Source organism: Kuraishia capsulata, genomic scaffold (genome assembly GCF_000576695.1).
Source record: "Kuraishia capsulata CBS 1993 genomic scaffold, Kuraishia_capsulata_scaffold_2, whole genome shotgun sequence".
NCBI lineage: Eukaryota > Fungi > Ascomycota > Pichiomycetes > Pichiales > Pichiaceae > Kuraishia > Kuraishia capsulata.
In genome coordinates this window covers 611,737-625,444 of record NW_019172951.1, presented here as the reverse complement: position 1 = coordinate 625,444, position 13,708 = coordinate 611,737, and the positions used below count along the sequence as shown (strand labels likewise).

Here is a 13,708-nt window from a genome sequence, read left to right as displayed (position 1 = left end):
CAACTACAACACGCCAAGTTGTTGTATAATGTTCTGCAGCTATCTCTTTTTGTGAAACAAGACGATTTATTTTTTCCAGCAATACGTACACGCGGCAAAACAGCATTCGAAACAAAACCTTTCAAAAAAGGGACCCTGAGGCTTCAATTGGAAAAGAAAACCAAACACATCAACCAAGTTCCCAGATGCCATCGCGCTCCCCTTCGACTGTGGCAGGCAGCACCAACCCGAATGACGGAGAGCTTTACTCAGAGCAACCATCTGCGTTTACGGTCAATGATATACTGGATGCATATGGAAGTCCAACGGCAGGAATTCCTGAAAGCAATGTAAAAGAGGAAGAAGTTACGCAATCTTCTGGTAAGAATTTGTTGAAATTTGAGGATTTCCACTTAATGCTAACTTTCATTTTTTATAGGTGACAACGTTCAAGACAAAAAACAAAGTTTCACCTTGAGGGGATCTTCTTCAAAAACACCAGCTAATCGAAAGAGCATTAAAAGTCATGCAGATATTCCTGTTAGGAAACCTGAATCGGATACCAGGTCGGAAGCATCTGGTTTGGGTGATGAACCTGCCAGATCATACAGTTGGGCCTCGCATGAAAATACACCCTTAACTGCTGAGCCTGTTGTAATTGATCGACTACATACTTTTCGACAGGTAATCCGGAAATGGTTCCAAAATGTTAAGGAGGATCAAAAGAAGGTCGACTCAACCGGACTACAAGAGCTGAGTGCGTACTCAAAGATGAAGGGACTTCAGAATCTTTTCCACAAGCTGAAATATCGAGTGTCATCTCCTTATCGTATTCCAAGGGTACATGAAGATGCACATGCTTTGAATGAAACTGAAGAAGTGAACCATGCCGACGACGGAACCCAGGCAATCCGTGACCTGTTGGCGGCTCGCATGAAGACCGCTGTTATAAGAATCGCTCCACATCGTGAGAGCTCTGACTTACTGAACTTCGAGGTGGACCTGGAAGTGTGAGAGAGAATCAAAAGGATCATATACTCTTTTTACTTATACAATGCTGCTGTAACCCAATTCCAGTTGTCCTGTCTTATCCGAAATTGAAAGGGTTCAGTCTGTTAAAGATAGTTCCGGAAACGTTACCAAACATGCTGGACGCAATGTTATTGGCCTTTCCAAACTTGTCGCACTTGGTGAAGGCCATGGCGTTTATCGTAGTCAAGGATATTGCGATTGCGACCAGTATGAGCGATAAGAACTCAAATTTCAAGATCGCAACAATTCCGAGAATGATCCAGAAGGCTGGTGCTCCGTATAGTGCAATCCAAAAAACTTTGGAGTCAATTGGGTTGATATATCTGTTTGGATCCGCAGTTTCAAATACCCAGACACTTTGTCCCAGCTCATTGGTTTCATTCCACCATCTTAGTCCAACCATTAGCCTTCCGCTGATGTTCTTGACATTCCAGAAGTCTGCGGCAAGAGTCAACATCACCACGATGAACACTAGAATGAAGTTCTTGGTGAAGAGTAGGCCAAACAAGTATGCCAGCAGCGAAATTAATCTAATCCCCACGAAAAACAATAAACAGATGGGATGTGACGATTCTGAAAGTCGTTGGTAGAGGGTCATAGGCACCGAAGAGGCGCCTGTGGATTCTGTCTGAGGCAGAGGACTGGCAGTTTGTGCCGACTATAAGATAAGTCAGTAATTGAGTTTAAGAATGCGAAAATTAAATCAGGACTCTCTACCTACCATTGGATGTGTTCTTGGGTGATCGTATGAGATCTACGACTGCTTATAAAGGAGAATGAGCATGTACCGAGTTGATGATGAGACGTGCCAGTCCCAGTGAAAGTAGACAGACATGGGAGGCTCGAGATAGAAGTAGGAGGCTTTATCAAAAATTCTACTAGAAACATGGTTCAACATGTTTAAAATATAGCCCAAACTCAGTGCTTTCTTTGAAAGTAACCTTTTATTTCATTAGTCGGTCTTGAAAACTCCTAGGGGGGAGAGCTCAATCTTATGTACAGAGAATCGTACCTTGCCTGATAGAACCGGCACAACTCCAACAGCTTCCTAGTGCATTTTTCTCAATTTTTCAACTTCTTAGTGAATAAACCAGCCTATTACTCTTCGTCGTCAAGATCAATACCCAGAGCCTTGGCCTTTTCTTCCAATCTCTTCCTCTTCTCTATCCTAGCCTCCTTCATTCTAGCCAGTTCCGCTTGTATTTCGTACTTTTCCTTGGGTATCTTGTTGAGAGTAGCAGGGTCTGGCCAGAATCCAGGAACGTTGAACTTCTTGTCTGTATCTATACCCACGTAGTACATGATAGTTATGGGTGTTAACAGATAGAATGTGAACTATGAGTGTTAGTTATCCTTCGAAGACTGCAAATGGTAGTTTCTTTACCTACTTTAGCCAGCTCAAACTGAGACCGGGTCATCTTAAACTTGGGAATAAGCTTGAACATTTTGAGGCTGCAAACCTGTGCGGAGTAATGGCTTTTAAGTGCTCTCTTGATTATTAGGCAAATGGTCACTCGGGTCAGCCATATAGCAAATGCTAGCGTGGTAGTGTGCTTACTGTTTCGGCTAAAGTTGTCGCTAAACATTGGGCTTTCTACAATAAATGTTCCCTTTATTAGTCATTGTGATCATTATATTCATTCAAAATCCATGGAATCTTGATTTTCAGCGCCTCCACTTGATTCTCCGTTTAACTCTTCGATAAACTCATCTGGCTCACTCTCGGAGTCAGACTCTTTGATGTAAGGTAAGTGATCAATCAAGTTCTCTGGGGTATTACCTAGAACCAAAAAGTCATGATTTGCTCGCCTCGATAACTTGCGTGATGTGGAACTTGGACCTGGTTCTTTGGAAGCCTCTTTTGTCTTCGGCAAGTAATCAACGAGAACAGAGCCCTTGAATCTGGTATCCTTGCCGTCTAGCTGCCCTCTCAATGTAAGTTGAATCCAATCTTCATCCACCACAATCTCGCCTACTTGGCTTGTAGTCTCAGTTCCAGGCGCCTTGTTTGACAATATGTTCTTGAAATTGTTCACAGATGTTTCCCCGAAGCCCAGACTCTCTTTTATTATATCTTCTGCTATCTCCCTGTTGGGTCTTGCAACCTCTCTAGCTCTATCTGGGGTTGCACTCAGAAACCACTTCTCAAAGTTCTCGACTCCTGTGGCATTGAAAGGGGACAAATCGTAGGGATCCAGTTTTGAGGACGGCCGTATCAACTTTACTTCCACGAGCGCTTCAGCAAGATCTTGAATCGTAACGTCATCTATACCCTGGCCTCGTGTCTCTGAGAGCTTGGCCATATTCTTCACAATCAATTGCATGAATCTGATATATGTGTCTGTAAGTATGTCTAAGGATTTGTTGGAGCATTTGTCAAAGCCATGTGACCGTAGTAACTGAAAAGGTTAATATCAGGCAATCCCTCCGTGCATTTCTTTTCAAGGTCAACTTACCTGTGCTATCGATATTCTCAGAAGCGCAAAGTAAAATTCCTCATTCGACATAACGGTAAATTAATTGAGGGATTCTCGTGTTATCCCACCCAATACTCGTACTCTTATCACATCAACAACGGTCAAAGGTGAGTGGGGCCTGAAAAAAACAGTAGTGTTTCCACCAAGTTGGATTTTGAAATCGATGCCAGCTAACGTGTTTTCGATATGGAGGACATCACCTAAATTCACACTTGTCAAACTGAATTGTGGTTTGAAAACAGAATATATATACCGATACAATGCCTGCAAACATATCGTTATACACCGTCAACTCCATCATATTTTTGGACAACGATGGAAAGAGGCTACTTGCCAAGTACTACAAGCCACCTCACGGAGAAGCCGATCCTGATTCTCTTGCCGGACAAGACAAGAAGCAGGCCACTTTCGAGGCCAATTTGTTCCAGAAAACCCAAAAAGTGAATGGCGACATCATACTGTTCGAAAACCAGATAGTGGTCTACAAAGAATACTCGGATGTCATAATCTACCTCACTGGAGGGCTGAACGAGAACGAAGCGTTACTATACACAACATTACAAGGCCTCATCGGTGCTTTGGATATTGTGTTGAAGAGTTCCATCGACAAGAAATCGATCCAGGAGAACTACGATATGGTATCTCTTGCTGTTGATGAGACTGCGGATGACGGTATCATACTGGAAACAGACCCTGCTGTGATTGCCTCGAGAGTGACCAAAGCTCCAACCGATGATGTGAACATCAAGATTGATTTGAGTGAAAAGGGTCTGTTCAATGCCTTCCAATTTGCCAAGTCGAAGGTGTCTGAACGTTTACAGCAGGGGTTTTAAAGTCTTTTGTGTAAGCTCTAGTTGGAAGTCGTCATAAATATATACAATGCCATGTAGATGACTGGTTTATTTTTTCTTGCCTGTTTTACCCTTCGACTTGGAGTCCGATCCTCCTGGTAATACAATCTTCAACTTGGTTGGGGTGATAGCCATCAGAGCGTTTTGCTGGTTGGTTTGAGCAACGAGATTCTGTTTGTCAAACCATTCAGCAGAGTCCTCAGGCTCAGACTTTGCCTGCGCGATATTCGATCTCGAGAAGTAGTCAATAACATCTGAAATGGACTTTCCCTTCTTGTTATTCCCCGGCTGAACTTTGATCTTGTACTTGTATCTGTTCAGTGTTGGCCAGGGTGTGAAAACGGGTATGCAATCCAGAATCTTGTCGGATTTGTTAGGGGCAGCGATTAATCCTGAAATTGTCTCCCAATATGGCTCCCCGATCTTGACCTCTGATTCTTCACCGTCTTCTTGTGCAATATCGTCATCTTGTTCGAGCTCCTCGAGCAGCTTGCGCAAACGATTGGCTTCTTGGATCTTCTTGCTTGGAGGGCGACGAGAAGGAGCCGTTGTATCAGCAGACTCGGCTGCTTCAGCTGTAGACTTTTTTTTCTCCACCTGCTTCAAAGTACCAAGAACAGACATTCTCAGCCTTCTTTCTTCTTCATCCTGATCACCATATTTTTGTTTTATTTTCTTGAGCTTGGCTTTTTTACCACGGATCTTGCTCTGAATCTGGTCGTTAGGACCTGGTGGCTTCAAATCCAGCGAATTGATGGACTCTGATATGGTTTCAACGTCGTCCTCAACATGAGTCTGAAGTTCTTGGCCAATCTTTGAATCTTCCTCTGTGGGAGCACCAATCTTTGCAACCATCTCCTTCAACTCGTCAATTCTTGTCTGCTTTCCATTTTCAGCATCTACCAGTTTGAGCTCTAGCTCACTATCTCTGGTCTTCTTCGCAGATTTGTACTTCTTTGTTGTTTCGTCATCACCTATCCACAACAACCCAAAGCCCATAACAAGCTGACAAGGAGGTAGATACGTACGTTCTCTTGCCACATTGAGCATTCCACTGGGCAAAATTGTACCATCGTAGTCCTTTTTCGATACATCAACGCCCTTGACAAACCAGGGTGAGGTCACGATCTTGTTATCCCACGCCTTTGTGGTTGACAAACTATACACCCCCGCTTGAATGAACGTCGTAGGTGGTATGTCTTTGTTGGAATATGGGTTCTTGATGAAAACTTTCAAAGCATTATCCAGATCATTGGATACCAACACATCGTTTGAGTTGTTGAAGTATTTGTAATAAAGCAAGTCAACCTGGGCCGTATCGCGCCCAGCAACACATAGGAACCCATCGCTAGAGATGAACCAATAGAACTTCTCGAACCAAAACTTGTTTCTCAGTTGGACTAGACCAGTCTGACCACCACTTACTTGAGATGATTGTTGTTTGGTTAACCGTTTCATATCAAGGGCAATCTTCTTCTCTGTGTTTTTCAGGGCCATGTTCGCATTTTTCTCTGTCTTGGTCTGTTTTTCTTGTGCCACTTTAACGGCATCAAAGTAGCTAGTTGAGTTGGCATATGCTGATAACCCCAAATCTATGGAAACACTTACAGTTGGCTGGCTGTTTTTCTTGCTGTGGGCTGGTTTTGGCTTTTCTTCCGTCTCTGAATCCGAAGAGTCTGACTCTGACTCTGACTCTGACTCCGAGCTGTTGGAATCGTCGCTTTCGTCGTGGTCATCGTCTGCTAACGAGTCGGGTAGATTCACGTTGATCTTGTTTTCCTTCAGGTTCAGCGGAAGGTTAATCATAGCCGCAACTTCACTTCCACGATTCTTCTCGATCGAGATTAACTTCTCAATGTTCTTCCAGTCCATCTGCTGATCCAGCAAGGACTGTACAGCACTTTTGCACTGTTCAATCAGGTCACTATAGATGACAATCAGCTCTGCTTTCTTGAAGTTGAGCTGTTGTACCTCGGTAAGCTTGCTGATCTTGGCCTCGTTTTCGTCTTTCACTTGCTGTAGTCTCTTCTCGGCATTATGCTGTTGGGCTTGTTGTTTCAACGAGTGCTTTGAGGTTTCAATGGTGGAAAAAAACTCATCAATGGTATTGTTATAACCCGTCACAGTGCTGATTCTGGTGTTGTCGTTGACCTTGTGGATGGGCTCAAATGGATGGAACTCTTCGTAAATGTACTCCAAGTTTGACGATTCGTCTTTCTCAATCTCTGCCTTCCTGTATAAAGGATTCTTCTTGCTCAGAATGTAACCTTGAAATTTGTCAGCTGGGGTGTTCACCAGTTCCTCCAGCTGGGAAGAAGCGTTGTGCAAAGCCTTAGTGGTCTGTTGAAGAACAGTCTCGTCTTCCAGAAGCCTGAAACAACTGGCTCCGAATTCTATGCCCAGCTTTATCAAGTGAATATGTATCAGATCTGAAGACAGGTAACTCGCCTTGAGGAATAGCTGCTTGTGAATCGAGTAGACCTTACCTTTCTGCTCGTCAACATTTTTTTTGGTCTCTTCGACCCAGGATTTGATATCCCCGGCACTTATTTCGGGATATCCGGTCTTCTCCACAGAATTCTCCTCAAAAAGACTTTTCGTAAACATCTGGTATGTTTCAGCCACCGCGTATCTGTCGTTCGCCTGGTGTTCGCTGACAGTTCTTTGGAGGGACAATATCTTGAGATTCTCGTCAAGCAAAATGATATTTCCTGCACTGAAGAACTCCAAAACCAAATAGTTCAATCCATTGGCAAATTCGAAAACCACAATTCTGTCGTCCCCGACCTGCTTGACATTGGATAGCCTTTTCGACTTGATGTGCTTACGGAGCTTCACCACGAAATTTGATGGAAGCTGCGTAACTGGTCTCTGGAACTTGGTGGTATGGAATTTGAATCCAGAATCAATGATTAGACTCACCTTTAGGTCGGGTCTTCCAAACTTCAGCAAATAAGACCTATTGCTGTTGGCTAGTGTGTAGATGTTCTGGAGGCGACAATCAGCCAGCGATTTCTCAGCCTCAGATACGAGTATTTTTATGTCCAGAGACGTCAATCTTTGCTAAATATAATCGTGTTAATGATTGTTGATTATTCCCTGGTAATTTGAAAGGCTTTCACTTACTTTCATCTCGAATTATCGTATCTATAATAGTGGACACTGGTGTACCTGGGGTATTGCTTCTATGACAAACCATGAAAACTCTGAGCGATGCCCTAATAGCAGGCCGGTTACCCAGTTCAGCCTCCAGGTCATCTCAGCCTGGACGTCCCCATTTTTCCAGCCTTAGTTCCTAACTCCAATCTTCAAGAAACTTGGAGAGAATATTCAGCGAAATATGGAGCAGAAACTTCAGAGTGTGGTCAACACGCTTACCAAGAAGAAGAAGCCTAGGGTGGTGGTTTTGGTGAGTATATTCGATCAAACTGGAATGTTGGCTACAGACTGCTAACAGCTCTTAGTGCGGAGCAGGTATATCCACGAAGGCTGGTATACCAGACTTTAGATCTCCTGAAACTGGTTTATACAGCAATCTCCAGAAGCTCAGCTTGCCATACGCTGAGGCAGTATTTGATATAGAGTATTTTCGCAAGAAACCACAGGCCTTCTATACTTTGGCTGAGGAACTATATCCGGGGAAGTTTTCACCCACCAAGTTTCACTACTTCATCAGACTACTTCAGGATAAGCAGTTACTGAAAAGGGTTTACACGCAAAATATTGACACCCTCGAGAGAATAGCCGGTGTTAAAGATGAGTATATCGTCGAGGCGCATGGATCATTTGCAACCAACCATTGCATAGATTGCCGGGCCGAAATGTCGTCCGAAGAGCTTAAGAGACAGATGGACGACAAGGCCAGTGGTGGTATTCCCAGGTGTGCAAAATGCAAAGGATATGTCAAGCCCGACATCGTATTTTTTGGGGAAGGGCTTCCGGCTCGTTTTTTTGATCTGTGGGACGATGACTCTGAGGAGATCGATTTGGCGATAGTAGCAGGAACATCACTGACCGTATATCCTTTTGCGTCTTTACCTGCTGAGGTTGAGGCTAATGCTATCCGTCTTTTGATAAACAAAGAGCATTGTGGTGACTTCAAGCAGAATCCAAGGAAGACCGATGTTCTGGCTCTTGAAGATATCGACGAGGTTGCCGAGACATTGGCTAGGTTATGTGGATGGGAGGACGATCTTCGCAGATTGGTGGAAACCACCTCCAATGATGATGAATCCGATACTTCAAGCAATATCGACGAAGCAAAAGTAAGATCCGAAGCTATTGCCTCGAGTATCACAGAGACAGAAACCAAGGAGGAAACCAAGGAGGAAACAGAGGAATCTGCTGATATCGAGGATCTCTCTAAACAGCTTTCTGGTCTTTCAGGAATTGGTAAGCAGGGTAAGATACCAAAGAGTGATCAATAATCATGATAAAGAAAGGATGACTGAGATTTTTTTGATTTTTTTTTGTACTTCTGATATTTGGAGTTTCTAGATTTTGCGAAATTCTCAAAAATTCTACTTTTCGGGGTAGCATTTGACACTCTGACAAATTACGAACGAATTGTATTTTAATAAAGAAAATTAGAGAAGAGTCTACAGTTCACGTTCAATGAACCATACCATTGTCAATGGCATCTTGGACGTAAGTCCAGTAAGCTGCCTTGGTCCAGTTTCTCCACCGCTTACCATAGTAGACCACAGGCAAGAAGGTGAGGTTACAAGCAATGGAGATACCACAGGCAGCGATGAAAGTCTTGTTCAGCCCTTGATTATCAACCCATGGAGTGATACCATAATTCATGCCAAAACTCATTGTGTTTCTTATAAGGATGACAGAAACGATACCAAGACCACTCAAATCCTTGTAGGACTCGTAAACGTAGTTAACGGAGCAGGCACAGCCCAGCAACGCACTACCACCAAGAAGACCCATTCCAAACACAATCCCGATCCAGTGAATCTTGTGATAAGCACCAACACCCCACAAAATGAGAGAACATGGAGCTATAATAAGATAGAGTGCAAAAAGCCACAATCTGTCTTCTGGCTCAGAGATACCAGTTCCTCTGCGACGAGCAATACGCAGTCTGAGCCAGTCACCAAACCAACCAGCGTAGACACTGAAGATGAAGCAGAAGATGATTGGCGAAATATATGTCAGACCAATCATCGAGGTGGAGAAGTAGTAAGGATCGGCACTGAAGATGGTGGAAGCAGTACCGTTTAAAACGTTGAACCAAATAAGCGACGAACCATAACAGAAGCCAGCCCAGACGATACCAGGGAATCTGAGCATGGTGACAGGCCTGACTATAAGTTTCCAAAGCATGAAAGGACGAGAGCGGTCCAACAGCTTGAGTTTGGCAACGAAGGACTTCTTTGTGTACGTAGGAGCCGGAGTCCCACTTTCATCGCCAGATGACGCGGTCCCAACAACCGCATTGGCAGCGGACTTCTCGTCAACCTTCATCTCTGGCGAAACGTCTTCAACAATCTCGTCATCTGGCGCAATGTGTGGGCGGAAATAGTTGGTCTCTTCCCAGAAAAAGAAGAGGAAAATAAGAGAAAGTCCGTCGAAGATCACGGTCCAGTAGATGACCCACTTCCATTGCATACCTTGGGCGATGAATCCAGCAACGAGAGGAGCAATGTAATTACTAACACACAGGACCAGAGCGTACAGAGACATCCAGTTACCTCTTTCATGTTCAAAGAAAATATCAGCGACTGAACTTTCAGGAAGGGACTCAATAGACGACACGAAAAATCCTTGCAAGATCTTCGATCCGATCCACTGAGGTCCGGTCTTGACATAGGCCTCCCACAATGTGGAAAAAGTGACACCCAATACACTGAACAGATAAGCAGGTCTCTTACCGTACTGCAGTGCCATTGGCTGCCAGATCAAGTTACCCCAACCACAGAACAAAAACATGACACCAGTACCAGTGTTCAAATTCGAGACCGTCAGAGTGGAGTGCTCTGTGATGTCGGTGATCACCGAATACACAGCGGAACCAGAAACACCGAGGGCCATCACGTAAAGCACCATACAAAACATGTTCAGATACTTTCTGCGTTTTGACCAGTTAAGGGGATCATCGGGGTGATCACTAGGAGTGGGAACAAGCACGATTTCCTTCTCATGTATGGCGTAGGCCAGATCACCAGACTCGTCCACCAGGTGGACAGAGCCTGGGATAGCTTCGGTGTTGATGTGCATCTTTTCACTGTAAACAAAGTCAGAACTTGAGCTAACGGTTGGATTCAAGAAACCGAAAGACTTCTGAGCGTATTGAATCACCTACTTATAGGAAAGAGAGTAAAGAGACAAATCTTATCGGGTGTAGTTCTGCGCGCGCATCTCCGAGAAGTCGTTATCGCAATTGTGATTCCACCCCTTCCAAAAATACAAAAGAGAATTTTTAGATGGCAACTGTCAGACGGAAAATCATTTCCTATCAAAAGTAGGTGACCCCAAAGAGGGCACGTAAGCGCTCGTTGATACCTACTGATCTTAATTCGAAGGCTGATCTGTTTCAGGGCGGTGCTCTTTCGGCGCACCCAGAAAACTCCTACTTTCTGGCGCGGTACAGTCTAGCGATTGTTCAAAAGCAGATCACATAGTGTTAAATTTTACAAACATGCTTCGATACTGATCCCGGATTTCTGTCAGATTTGCCATATGGAGAGGTTCTCGGGACACCTTAAGACGATATGGCTTCATGCATCAGCGCTTCATATACCGCATCGGGAAATGATATCAGTACGGCTAGTATCGGGGGGTCGGAAAGTAGTCTCTCTTAGAGACTAACACAGTAATAGATGGCAATTAACAACTTAACAAGACAATATCCGCCCCAAATTCAGCTAAAGTATTAGGGGGATGAATAATGGTATAATGTGCTTGCAATGTGTCTGCAGTTCAAAATTTAGAGCTGGATCAACTCATTAAGCGACCCAGAATACAGTTTTCCGAGCCACCACCGGCCCTATTCCGACTCTCTCTGAATGGAGCAATAACCATATCTAGTGCAGATAACGCCAGATAAGAAAACACGGCCGGAGTAGTCTGATTTTTGGCATATTAACCGCGAACTGATACGTACTTGGCATGATTATCTATGCAGCAATAAAACAAGCTACATTTAAGCGCAACTATAATGGTTAAACCTCATTAAACCGTTAACAGCGGAGTTATTAAGTAAGACTGAAACTTTTCAGCAGAGCATCTCTCAATAGCTTCATGCTACACCCAAAAAAGGCCAAGAGTTTTTGTGGTCAAGGTCAGACAAAATTTCTGCACTTTTGACATAACATCTGATTGTTTTAGGTTTTCTAGTTCCGTGATTGGGACTCAGATAAGAGTCTTTTCTTATAATAAAGTGTAAATTTGATCTGGCGTGTACCATGATCAATATTCCGAATTTGACGGTGTGCGTCTCTAATGCGGTGCTGCCCTTGACTAGGCGTCCTTCCCCTTACTGAATCAGTAGCCTAACCATACATGGCGCTAATACAGCAGATATATTGTGGCCATTGTGATTATCTTGCCCTGAAAATTTCTATTTAATCATGCCCAATGCTCGAGCCAAACTGCGCAGCAAGATTGGGTGCATGCCCTGTATGTCATCAATTATAGCTCTTTTTGTTGAAGACACCTTACTAACGCATTTATCGTACTACAGGCAGGAAGAAGAAGAAGAAGTGTGATGAGGCCCATCCTTTGTGCAACCGATGTTCAAGGACACATACAGTTTGCGTTTGGCCCACTGCGGATGAGCAGATGGACAGAAGATTTCGAAAGAAGAGAGCAGCACTAGCAGCGGAAGCAAACCGTGATATTGTCATCAAGGTTGACCAGACCTTGCAGCAATTACCGGAAACGATAACCATTCAAAATGTCATTAGACCAGTTTCCGAGGACACGAAGTTAATGGAAGTCAAAGAAGAAGACGACTGGTCTCTATATCAAATCAAAGACCAGAAAAGACCCAACACAATAGAAATACAAAACAGTGGCATGCTCACTCCAGTGGAATTCTACCAAGACTACAATCCATACGAGGGATTGCATTCAAGCTCAGATGAGGAGTCAAACGAGGTCGATCCCATGAAAATGTCACTGTCGTTCTCTCCCATAAAGACCTATAAGGATTGGTTACCTGGATTGGATCTGGAGTATTTCGAAGCAAAAGCGCTTTTCCACTTTCTACACGACTATGCCTTCATCATTCTACCGCCATATTCAGATCAGCGATTCTGTTTACACAACACGCTCGTTCCAATGGCTTCCGAGCACAAGCCCCTGCTCGACATATTTATGGCATGTGGTGCACATTACGCGAGTCACTACGACAAGTCCTTTAAGCCCATACGGCAGATGTTTTCAGAAAGATACGTGAATGGTTTGAAGTCCCTCATGGCTAGCGGCGATGTCAAAGGTGACGAGGAATGGCTTTTTGGAGGTGTGCAGCTCATGATTGGACTGGATAAGCTGAAGGGAACATCAACAACAACCATCGTGAAGCACATACAGTTCGGAGCAAGTCTGGTTAGACAGCAGCTTCTAAAGAAAAAACTAACGTTGGGGATGGGAAGAACTCCACCACATGAGACAGTTGAAGGTAGGTCGTTGCTGGAGTCATTTGTGTATCACTATACTGTTGCGATTCTCTTCTGTTCCGACGAAATGCTGAAATTGCTTCCCCATTCTCATGTCGCATCCGAGCTGATCAGGATTTTGGAGACGCCTCTTTTTGAAAGTGAAATTCCTTGGGCTAACAACCCGTTGATGGGATGTGCGATTGAGATTTTTGCCCTGGCAATCAAGATACAGTGGTTGTTCAGAACCATGGAACCGACACCCGAACAAATATCCACGGGAACTGCACTCTTATTCGAACTAGAGTCCTGGGAAATGTTTGAGGACAATACCCACAAGTCGCCTTACTTTCAATATGCCATAAATTATGCCTATCTGGTCAAACACGCAATGCACATACTGTTGATCAAGACTTTGAGACCCCAAGTGCACGAGACAGACCCTGAGATTCAGCAGGATGTAATGGCTGTAATCGCCAGATCATCCACAATCCAGGCAGGAGATAGTTCTGGATCAACAGGAAATCTCATGTTCTGGCCGCTTGCAATATCTGGACTGGCCGCGGTTACAGAAGAACAGAGAAAATTTTTCAGACAGAGAATATGGTCGATGGGAGAGCAGGCCCACGGTGAAGCAAAGATCGACAGTGTTATGGTTCTTTACGAGTACGCATGGAGTATAGAGCGCAATTATCCAGGACTGAACACGCTTCACAATAGACAGGTGATGGCAGATTGTTCTATATAGTATGTTCTATAT

The 13,708-nt window shown here is 44.1% G+C and overlaps 10 protein-coding genes across 10 annotated transcripts; 4 read left to right on the top strand and 6 right to left on the bottom strand.

Annotated features, from left to right (window-relative positions):
• Nucleotides 1–185: 185 nt before the first annotated feature.
• On the top strand, nt 186–993 carry KUCA_T00001616001 (uncharacterized protein; the record flags this gene model as incomplete). Its single annotated transcript, XM_022603815.1, has 2 exons — nt 186–360; nt 419–993. The coding sequence occupies 2 exons, from the start codon at nt 186–188 to the stop codon at nt 991–993; spliced, it is 750 nt and encodes a 249-aa protein (XP_022457658.1).
• A 73-nt stretch (nt 994–1,066) lies between these two features.
• On the bottom strand, nt 1,067–1,609 carry KUCA_T00001615001 (uncharacterized protein; the record flags this gene model as incomplete). The annotated part of the gene is made up of 1 exon (XM_022603814.1): nt 1,067–1,609. One exon carries the CDS (start codon nt 1,607–1,609, stop codon nt 1,067–1,069), a length of 543 nt encoding a protein of 180 aa, XP_022457657.1.
• Nucleotides 1,610–2,109: 500 nt separating this feature from the next.
• On the bottom strand, nt 2,110–2,313 carry KUCA_T00001614001 (uncharacterized protein; the record flags this gene model as incomplete). Its single annotated transcript, XM_022603813.1, has 1 exon — nt 2,110–2,313. The coding sequence occupies one exon, from the start codon at nt 2,311–2,313 to the stop codon at nt 2,110–2,112; it is 204 nt and encodes a 67-aa protein (XP_022457656.1).
• A 14-nt stretch (nt 2,314–2,327) lies between these two features.
• Nucleotides 2,328–2,456, bottom strand: KUCA_T00001613001 (uncharacterized protein; the record flags this gene model as incomplete). Its single annotated transcript, XM_022603812.1, has 1 exon — nt 2,328–2,456. The coding sequence occupies one exon, from the start codon at nt 2,454–2,456 to the stop codon at nt 2,328–2,330; it is 129 nt and encodes a 42-aa protein (XP_022457655.1).
• Nucleotides 2,457–2,648: 192 nt separating this feature from the next.
• On the bottom strand, nt 2,649–3,518 carry KUCA_T00001612001 (uncharacterized protein; the record flags this gene model as incomplete). Its single annotated transcript, XM_022603811.1, has 2 exons — nt 2,649–3,410; nt 3,468–3,518. The coding sequence occupies 2 exons, from the start codon at nt 3,516–3,518 to the stop codon at nt 2,649–2,651; spliced, it is 813 nt and encodes a 270-aa protein (XP_022457654.1).
• Nucleotides 3,519–3,748: 230 nt separating this feature from the next.
• Nucleotides 3,749–4,321, top strand: KUCA_T00001611001 (uncharacterized protein; the record flags this gene model as incomplete). Its single annotated transcript, XM_022603810.1, has 1 exon — nt 3,749–4,321. One exon carries the CDS (start codon nt 3,749–3,751, stop codon nt 4,319–4,321), a length of 573 nt encoding a protein of 190 aa, XP_022457653.1.
• Nucleotides 4,322–4,387: 66 nt separating this feature from the next.
• Nucleotides 4,388–7,471, bottom strand: KUCA_T00001610001 (uncharacterized protein; the record flags this gene model as incomplete). The annotated part of the gene is made up of 2 exons (XM_022603809.1): nt 4,388–7,402; nt 7,466–7,471. The coding sequence occupies 2 exons, from the start codon at nt 7,469–7,471 to the stop codon at nt 4,388–4,390; spliced, it is 3,021 nt and encodes a 1,006-aa protein (XP_022457652.1).
• Nucleotides 7,472–7,679: 208 nt separating this feature from the next.
• Nucleotides 7,680–8,766, top strand: KUCA_T00001609001 (uncharacterized protein; the record flags this gene model as incomplete). Its single annotated transcript, XM_022603807.1, has 2 exons — nt 7,680–7,748; nt 7,804–8,766. 2 exons carry the CDS (start codon nt 7,680–7,682, stop codon nt 8,764–8,766), a joined length of 1,032 nt encoding a protein of 343 aa, XP_022457651.1.
• Nucleotides 8,767–8,950: 184 nt separating this feature from the next.
• Nucleotides 8,951–10,567, bottom strand: KUCA_T00001608001 (uncharacterized protein; the record flags this gene model as incomplete). The annotated part of the gene is made up of 1 exon (XM_022603806.1): nt 8,951–10,567. The coding sequence occupies one exon, from the start codon at nt 10,565–10,567 to the stop codon at nt 8,951–8,953; it is 1,617 nt and encodes a 538-aa protein (XP_022457650.1).
• A 1,352-nt stretch (nt 10,568–11,919) lies between these two features.
• On the top strand, nt 11,920–13,696 carry KUCA_T00001607001 (uncharacterized protein; the record flags this gene model as incomplete). Its single annotated transcript, XM_022603805.1, has 2 exons — nt 11,920–11,968; nt 12,033–13,696. 2 exons carry the CDS (start codon nt 11,920–11,922, stop codon nt 13,694–13,696), a joined length of 1,713 nt encoding a protein of 570 aa, XP_022457649.1.
• Between the last annotated feature and the right edge of the window lie 12 nt (nt 13,697–13,708).